Here is a 9,474-nt window from a genome sequence, read left to right on the forward strand (position 1 = left end):
CTCCTGCAAATAGTTCACTGATGGCATAAAGGTAAAGGGACCCCTGACCATTAGGTCCAGTCGTGGCCGACTTTGGGGTTGCGGCGCTCATCTTGCTTTATTGGCTGAGGGAGCCGGTGTACAGTTTCCGCGTCATGCGGCCAGCATAATTAAGCTGCTTCTGGTGAACCAGAGCAGCGCACGGAAACACCGTTTACCTTCCCGCTGGAGCAGTAACTATTTATCTACTTGCACTTTGACGTGCTTTCAAACTGCTAGGTTGGCAGGAGCAGGGACCAAGCAACGGGAGCTCACCCCGTTGCAGGGATTCGAACCGCCAACCTTCTGAACGGCAAGTCCTAGGCTTTGTGGTTTAACCCACAGCGCCACCCGTGTCACCAATGGCATACAAGCTCACAAATGACAGGAATAGCACAGCCATGCCAGGTGAAGATGGGCTCGCATGTTGCGCTATTAGCACTGCAATTGGGGCAGTGTGTCAGTGTGCAAAAGTGGTCAATTTAGGCGTCATCGTGAAAAATGGAAAGACCCATAGTTTTATGCAAAAGTCTTTATTTAACAATGCCCTCCTTATGCCTTCCATAAGTCGAAAAAAATACTTCAGCTTTTGGTTATTGGTTTCATACAGAGCAGCATTACACAAGATGTGGTACTGACAGATCCCCTGTGACCCCCCCCATGCCATATTGTCCACCCGAAAGCCTCTCCTAGGTATGCACTACAGTACTTGCATCACACTCAATACAACAACCTCCCCTTGTCTTCATGGTGGCCCATTTTCTTTCTACGTGGTGGTTGGCATGTCGTTCTCTGTTGCAGCAGGAGTGGCTGGGTCAGGTTCTGGGGCATACTGGTATTTGTTGACAAAATGGTCCACGAGACGCTGCCTGGTTGCTGCTACTTCTTTCTCATAGGCATTTATTACACTTTGCCCAGTTTTGCTCTGGAGGAGAAAGGGGGTAGATTTTATTTACCGTATTTTTCGCTCTATAACACGCACCAGACCATAACACGCACATAATTTTTAGAGGAGGAAAACAAGAAAAAAATATTCTAAACGAAACAGTGGGTGAATGATTTTTGTGGTTCATGCTGTGGCCACAGACATGTGATCTGACAGTGAGTTTGGAGTAGCCCAATGCAAAAATCCTGAGGATCCATGTGGATCCATGCTTTGTAACCATGGAGGAGGGAAGGAAGGGGAACCATGGATCCTCTGCTCACGACTGCAGCAGATCCCCCCCGCCACCCGCAGGCATTCGCTCCATAACACGCACAGACATTTCCCCTTACTTTCTAGGAGGAAAAAAGTGAGTGTTATGGTGCAAAAAAATACGGTAGTTGCCGTTTTTGAAGTTAAATACCGCAAGCAGCTTTGCAAGATATTGCAAGATACCGCAAGGAGCCTGGAACTGCCAATGCCACATGCTCACTGTTTCCCTGCGTGGGGTGGTTGCATCTGAAAATGGGGACTTCTGACGCACTGCCCAGAGGAATGTGCACACAGTTGCTATGAAAGGGGCACCTTGTACACCTCTGGGGTGTGTGTGATAAGGGGCACTAGAGAAGCGGTACAGGGAACCAAAAGCATGAAGCGCAGGCGGCAAACATTTTGTGCATGTCCGATTGATATGCAACTGCCAATGCGCAGGTCATTTTGGACCTGGAAGGGGGCACTCTTATCCACATTCCACCAATAATAATATAATAATAAAATTTTATTTATATCCCGCCCTCCCCAGCTGAAGCCGGGCTCAGAGCAGCTAACAACAGTAAAAGTAACACAGTTTACATAAAATCACAATGAATTAATTAAAATACATTCTAAAATCAGTTCATTCTAAAATCAATTCTGAATCAAATTAATGGCAACCATTGGGCTAGAGTTCTATGTGGATTACAGAAGGAGAGAGGGGGTCAGACTGTGCCTTGGCCAAAGGCCTGGTGGAACAGCTCTGTCTTGCAGGCCCTGCAGAAATATGTCAAGTCCCGCAGGGCCCTTGTGACAGAGCGTTCCACCGGATCAGGGCCACAGCCGAAAAAGCCCTGGCTCTGGTTGAGGCCAGCCTAACCTCCCAGTGGCCTGGGATCTCCAAGATGTTTTTATTTGAAGACTGTAAGGTCCTCTGTGGGACATACCAAGAGAGGCGGTCCCGTAGGTACGAGGGTCCTAGGCCGTACAGGGCTTTAAATGCCTGCAGGGGCCAGGATAGGAACTCCCCTGCAAAATGTTGCTGCCTGTTACTTCAGACCAGTTGTTCCAGTGGCAAGATTTTCTCCAACCCTTTCCTACTTGAGTTAGGGCCAGAGCTCTTTACCGCTGAATCAGAGCCAATGGCAATCTGCTGAAAACCTGAACTGCTGTTTGCCGTGTCTCAGCCTTAAGAAGGGGCGTTTTCTCAGGGAAAACTCGAGTTAAAAAAGGAACATTCAGAAAACATGGGCCTTTGCCTGGAAGGCACAGAGAAAAAAGGTAAGTATGGACAAGCCCTTAGACACAGAGATGCCAAGATTTACATGAACTAGTGGACAGCCAAAATTCATTTTGGTGCAAATTTCCAAAGCCCACAGACATCCGTGTCTTTACTTACAAGAAAGATCCTGACCCGCTCCATCTCTAGTTCGTAGTATTCTTCAACTGTCAGGTCGTCAAAACTCTTAGAAAGGGACAAAAACCCACAAGAGTCTCCGGCACGCTTGGAGTGCTCCAGCCTGCAGTGGGAACAGTATGATGGCAAGTGAGCAGCTTAAGAGTACAGTGGTGCCCCGCAAGACGAATGCCTCGCAAGACGGAAAACTCGCTAGACGAAAGAGTTTTCCGTTTTGGAGGTGCTTCGCAAAACGAATCTCCTATGGGCTTGCTTCGCAAGACGACAATGTCTTGCGAGTTCCTGCTGGTTTTTTCCCCTCCCCCTTTTTCTAAGCCGCTAAGCCGCTTATCAGCTGATCCGATCAGCAGATAAGCCGCTAATAGCGCTAATCCGCTAATCCTTCAATGGGCTTGCTTCGCAAGACGAAAAAACCGCTAGACGAAGAGAATCACAGAACGGATTCTTTTCGTCTTGCGAGGCACCACTGTACCAAGAGAGATTAGAGGAATTTTGTCCTCGTCCCTCCGTTTCACTTCAATAAGATAATAATAATAATAATAATAATAATAATAATAATAATAATAATAATTTATTTATACCCTGCCCATCTGGCTGACTTTCCCCAGCCACTCTGGGCGGCTCTCAATCAAGTGTTAAAAACAGTACAGCGTTAAATATTAAAAACTTCCCTAAACAGGGCTGCCTTCAGATGTCTTTTAAAGATAGTATAGCTGCTTATTTCCTTCACATCTGAAGGGAGGGTGTTCCACAGGGTTGGTGCCACTACTGAGAAGGCCCTCTGTCTGGTTCCCTGTAACCTCACTTCTCGCAATGAGTGAACCGCCAGAAGGCCCTCAGCGCTGGATCTCAGTGGGGGCTGAACGATGGGGGTGGAGACGCTTCTTCAGGTATACAGGACCGAGGCTGTTTAGGGCTTTAAAGGTCAGCACCAACACTTTGAATTGTGCTCAGAAACGTACTGGGAGCCAATGCAGATCTCTCAGAACCAGTGTTATGTGGTCCCAGCGGCCACTCCCAGTCACCAGTCTAGCTGCCGCATTCTGGATTAATTGCAGTTTCCGGGTCACCTTCAAAGGTAGCCCCACGTAGAGCGCATTGCAGTAGTCCAAGCAGGAGATAACTAGAGCATGTACCACTCTGGCGAGACAGTCCATGGGCAGGTAGGGTCTTAGCCTGCGTACCAGGTGGAGCTGATAGACAGCTGCACTGGACACAGAATTGACCTGCGCCTCCATGGACAGCTGTGAGTCCAAAACGACTCCCAGGCTGCACACCTGGTCCTTCAGGGGCACATTTACCCCATTCCGGACCAGGGAATCCCCCACACCCACCCGCCCCCTGTCCCCCAAAAACAGTACTTCTGTCTTGTCAGGATTCAACCTCAATCTGTTAGCCACCATCCATCCTCCAACCGCCTCCAGACACTCACACAGGACCTTCACTGGTTCTGATTTAAAGGAGAGGTAGAGCTCTCTACCTGTAACGATTGAGATTGGTGCTTTTCTAGCTAACCTGCATTAGCCAAGGTGCAGGAAGAGAGTGTAATCCAAATAGAAAGGCAGTCTTATCCACGGATCCCCACTTGGTATTTCATACAGTTTTCACCTTGGGCAATTGCTAGGCCAGAGAACCCCGCTGGGTCTTTCTTACCAGGGATCGTGATCTGGCTCCCAGCCCTCCAACTCTATTAAGCAGAAGAAACACTTTGCCAGGTCAGGCTCATTTGCTCCTGGACAGTGGATCAAGCCAGCCCTGGCCATCTGAATGAGAAGAGCAGAACAACACGCTGAAGACATTGGCAGGGAAGCTATATTGTGCAACGTGGGGTGATTCTTGCCATCCTGACACCTCGGGCGCCTTGAATGTGCCACTCTTTGGACTCTGACAGCTTAGAATATTTTCTTCCCCATGCTGAAAGTTAACAAGTATAAATCATGTAATCATAGAATTGTAGAGCTGCAAGGGAGTCACCTAGTCCAACCCTCTGCAAAGCAGGATTTTTTTTGTCCAGTGTGGGACTTGAACCCAAGAGATTAAGTGCCTCATGCTCTGCCAACTGAGCTATTCAAGTTTAAGTAAGATAGATTTGCAATTCTGCAAATCATGTTTTTGCATGCATCTGAAGAAAACGAGGTGCTCCCTGCTGCCGTATTTTAAAGGCTTGGTAGCAGGTCTTATATTAAAGTTATGCTCCTCTCGCAAGTTGTGACCCAAGTACCTCCTGCTTAGCTTGATCACAGTAACTTGTCCAGTTTCTGCTACCCCAAGATTCAAGCTCTTCAACTTTAAATCCAGCAGACCTCACTTAACGTGCAAGGTAGAGTAAAGTTCTCTAAAGGTTTTGCTCTGCTGGTTCCTTGCAAGATTTATCTACCTTACGAGAGAGTTGTGTGCTTCTTTAATTTTGCACATTCAGTAGCGTTTGTTTGCTCTTTACCAGAACCCCAAGGCATAGCTGTCAACTTTCAGATTTGAAAATAAGGGATCAGGAGCCTCACCTGTCCCGGGGACAGTCTACAGGATATCTAACAATCCAGGATAGCAGTGGGAAGCAGCGGGAAACGGCACTGGAATAAGGGAATATCCCGCAAAAAAAGGGAAGGTTGACAGCTATGCCCCAAGGTTCTCGTTTCCCCAACCTTAAGTACAGTCCTGCACATTTCCACATCCATTTGCTATTAAAAAGAAACATTCTTGTGAAAATTGATCAGTATTAGAGAGTGAATTTCTCCTAACAGACATTATTGTTTGCAGTCTTGCCCAACATACACATTTCTGCAAAGGCATTTCCCCTAATACAGAGCATCTTCATATGATACTTTCAACAATATAGGTATTTTTGAAGTACACACTTTTCTCCAGCATATTCATTACTTGGCTGAAGACCTCATAAAATTCAGAGAACTGCGAATTTCAAAGGATGACTTGTTTTGATTTACATATTGTTTTAGAAAGTCAGATTAGGTAGGTTCACTTTTAAATGCAAATTGAATCACATTTTGCCCTCCTTCTCTGCTTAGCCAAGGTACCAGAGCCAGCGTGCAAGTCCTTTCACATAAAAATCTCCTCTTGGTCTCCTCTCCACCTCTCCCCACCCCCTGGGACCCTTTTAGGGAAAGAAGGAAGCTTTTTTAGTCTTTATGGTTAGACATTCGGGAGGCAGAAGTCCTTGCTAATCTACTTCAAGTCACTGAGATCCAGCAGCAGATCCCCATTTATCTTCTGCCCACTCCTGACCTATAGGGTTTGTAATAGCTAGAAAATAAAACCTCTAGGATTTGTAATAGCTACAAGGTAAAACCACAGTATGATGCAGGATTTTGGCGTAGGCAGGCGAGCAACAGAGCGTACCTTAAACCCTTTTCATCCTTAACCTGCAAGGATACTGTCAAAAGAGACAAGCAAAAATGCTACTGAGATGAGATGAGATGAGATGAGATAAACTCTCTTTGGGAATTTAAGGAGCTTTGCTCACTTAAAAAACAACAACCCTGGACCTTCTTCAAGATAGTCTCCATCCCAAAACCACTGAAAGACAGCCTCAAAGTAGAATCATACCACCCAATCTCATGAATAAACCAAGACTACAAGATACTCACCTCAGTCTTGGCCAACCACTTAAAAAATTTCCTACACAAGTTAAAAGCCTCAGACCAGACTGGCTTCATCCCTGGTCGCAATATAACAGACCCCATTACTGAATCTGATTGAACACTGCAAGGCAACTAAACTCCCAGTGACAATCATGTCCTTAGACATCCTCAAAGCTTTTGATTGCTTAGAGTGGTAATACCTATTAGCAGTGCTAACTAACATGAAATTTGGTCCTAACTTCTTACAAACCCTCAAACAAATATACTCCTGAGTCTCAGCAAAATGCAGGACTAACAGTATGGACGCCAATACCATAGCAATCCAAAGAGGCACAAAACAAGAATGCCTGCTATCTCCCTTCCTATTCATCCTGGCTCTGGAACCCTTAGCAATCCAAATCCGAGCAGCCACAGACATCAAGGGAGTGGAAATAAAAGGCAGAACCTATAAATTAGGGCTCTTGGCAGACGACATAATGGTCACAACACCAGACCCCATAAACACAGCAACCTCCCTAATCAGAGAACTCAACACATTTGCAATGGTGCTGGGCCTACAGGTAGATTTTGCAAAGTCCGAGGCTATGTGTTTCAACACCCTGCCCAAAAATAATTTGCCAAGATAAAACTTTGTTGCACCAAGTTCAGGTACCTAGGGGTACAAATAACCAGAAACCTCAGCAAATTATACCTTCACAACTACAACCCCTTGTGATGACAGATCAACAAAGACCTGAAGAGATGGAACAACATCAACTTCACTCTCTCAGGCAAAATAGCCATGATCAAGATGATCACCCTCCCAAAATTAACCTACCTATTCCAAACCCTCCCAATCAGGATTCCCCCAGCCCAACTTTGCAAATGGCAGAAAAAATTACTCATTTATCTTCTCACGCAAAAACAAACAAACAAGAATAAGCCCCAAATACCCGCAACTCCCCTACCCAACTCAGTAGCACTTATGAAGAAAAAGAAGAGTTTGGATTTGATACCCCGCCTTTCACTCCCTTTAAGGAGTCTCAAAGCGGCTAACATTCTCCTTTCCCTTCCTCCCCCACAACAAACACTCTGTGAGGTGAGTGGGGCTGAGAGACTTCAGAGAAGTGTGACTGGCCCAAGGTCACCCAGCAGCTGCATGTGGAGGAGAGGAGATGAGAACCCGGTTCCCCAGATTACGAGACTACCGCTCTTAACCACTACACCACACTGGCTGACCTACAAAAGCTGGTTTTCTTATGTGATTGATTAAGTAGACCTACACTTTCAGGAGTACACTTGCAGTTCTCTTTAAAAGGCCAGCATGCAAAGCTGCTCAAGCGATTCTCATAGTAATGCATGCTTCTATATTCAAGCAAGCACTTGGAGTTTGAGTTGACTTTGTTCAGCACAGTCTCCATTTCTGTGACTCCTTCGCAGCGTTTCCCCTGTCACGACTTACCTCTTTATATATAAGGCACTGCAAGAAGCTGACTTGATTGGTCTCCCCTGTGAACATCAACGTAAATGAGCGAGGGGGAGCCCCACCCAAAGCGATTTGCAGTTGTCGAAAAAGGAAAACTGTGGCAAAAAAATTAAAAGAGATAGCCTAGCAGCCAAGCCCTGTTTGGTTTGTTCTGCTCAAATACTTTATTGAAAATATTTTTACTCTGCTTTTCAGCCAAAAGAAAAGGCTCCTGCAGTGACTTAGCATGATCAATAATAAGCTTATGCTTACAATAACACACATACACAACACAAAAGGAAAAATGGCTTGCTGGGAGAAGGAAAAAAAAAAACCCTCAGGCACTAGTTTTCAGTTACAAGGTTTCTGTAAGTTTTCTTTCTGGTACGAAGGGGGAAAGCCAGCTCACTACAACTGTCCTTTCTTTGGCTGATTAGTCCAACCATTGAAGGCAGCCCTGTTTAGGGAAGTTTTTAATGTTCAATGTTTTATCGTGTTTTTAATTTTCTGTCGGGAGCCGTCCAAACAGGCACTTGGAGTTTGAGTTGCTCTTGCCCAGGGAAGCAGTGGCGTAGCGTGGGTTGTGAGCACCCGGGGCAAGGCAAGTAATTTGTGCCCCCTAACCCATGGATTTGCGCCCCCTAACCCTAACCCCCAGATGTTGCGCCCAGTGCGGCTGGCCCCCCTGCACCCCCCACGCTACGCCACTGCAGGGAAGTCTCCATTTAAGAATCCAATTCTGTGACTTCTTAGCAACCTTTCCCTGACATGACTTATATTTAAAATCATATAGATATGATTCTATTCTGTGAACTGCCCTGAGACTCCCAGGTATAGGGCGGCATACGAATTCAATAAAATAAAATAAAATAAAATAAAGATAAACATGAGTGCATTGGGATAAGGGGTGGCAAAGGTGATCATAGTAGGATCTTGTCTCCTAATTTCCGTTACTTGCACAATCTTCTACCTAGCTCAACTGGTAGAGAATGAGGCTCTTAATCTCAGGGTTATGTGTTTGAGCCCCATGTTGGGCAAAATATATTTTCATTGCAGTGGGTTGAACTAGATGACCTTCCAACTCCACAATTCTACGATTCCTGGTCAAGTTCCTACATAGATTGTTCTCGTTATGAAGATTCAGGAGTGTTAGGTTGTCCTGCGGTTCTGAAAAGAAATTGTATCTGGGATTTTATTGAGCTGTGTTTGAGAAATGCTTATTAAAGGTGCGCCTTCCCTTTAGCCATTCATTTGCTTCCCTCTGGTGTTGAAATGTACGTATTGCTCTATAACAGCCTTCCAGGATGAGGATCCTGCAGGTGTTGCAGAATTACAGCTCTTCCCGTTCCTGAATTTTGGCCATGCTGCCTAGGACTGAAGGGTGCAGAAGTTTTAACAGCATTTGGAGGGCCACAGGTACTCCACCCCCATTCATGCAACTGTGAGGAATGATACAAAAGGGACAAATACGACCACAATGTATGACTTCTTAGCAAACTCTAGTTACAGGTAGGTAGCTGCATTGGTCTGCCGTAGTCGAAACAAAATAAAAAAATTCCTTCCAGTAGCACCTTAAAGGTAAAGGGACCCCTGACCATTAGGTCCAGTTGCGGGCGACTCTGGGGTTGCGGCGCTCATTTCACTTTATTGGCCGAGGGAGCCAGCGTACAGCTTCCGGGTCTTGTGGTCAGCATGACTAAGCTGCTACTGGCGAAACCAGAGCAGCGCACGGAAACGCCGTTTACCTTCCCGCTGGAGCGGTACCTATTTATCTACTTGCACTTTGACGTGCTTTCGAACTGCTAGGTTGGCAGGAGCAGGGACA

General features: G+C 46.0%; 1 protein-coding gene across 1 annotated transcript; it reads right to left on the minus strand.

The window, feature by feature from the left end:
- Window positions 1-226: 226 nt before the first annotated feature.
- Window positions 227-7,605, minus strand: LOC308581518 (baculoviral IAP repeat-containing protein 5.1-like; the record flags this gene model as incomplete). Its single annotated transcript, XM_081183995.1, has 4 exons — window positions 227-943; window positions 2,592-2,712; window positions 4,263-4,372; window positions 7,468-7,605. 4 exons carry the CDS (start codon window positions 7,603-7,605, stop codon window positions 785-787), a joined length of 528 nt encoding a protein of 175 aa, XP_081040121.1. The 3' UTR covers window positions 227-784.
- Between the last annotated feature and the right edge of the window lie 1,869 nt (window positions 7,606-9,474).

The sequence above is a fragment of the Podarcis bocagei genome (genome assembly GCF_964188305.1).
Source record: "Podarcis bocagei genome assembly, chromosome: 1".
In the NCBI taxonomy this organism is placed as follows: domain Eukaryota; kingdom Metazoa; phylum Chordata; class Lepidosauria; order Squamata; family Lacertidae; genus Podarcis; species Podarcis bocagei.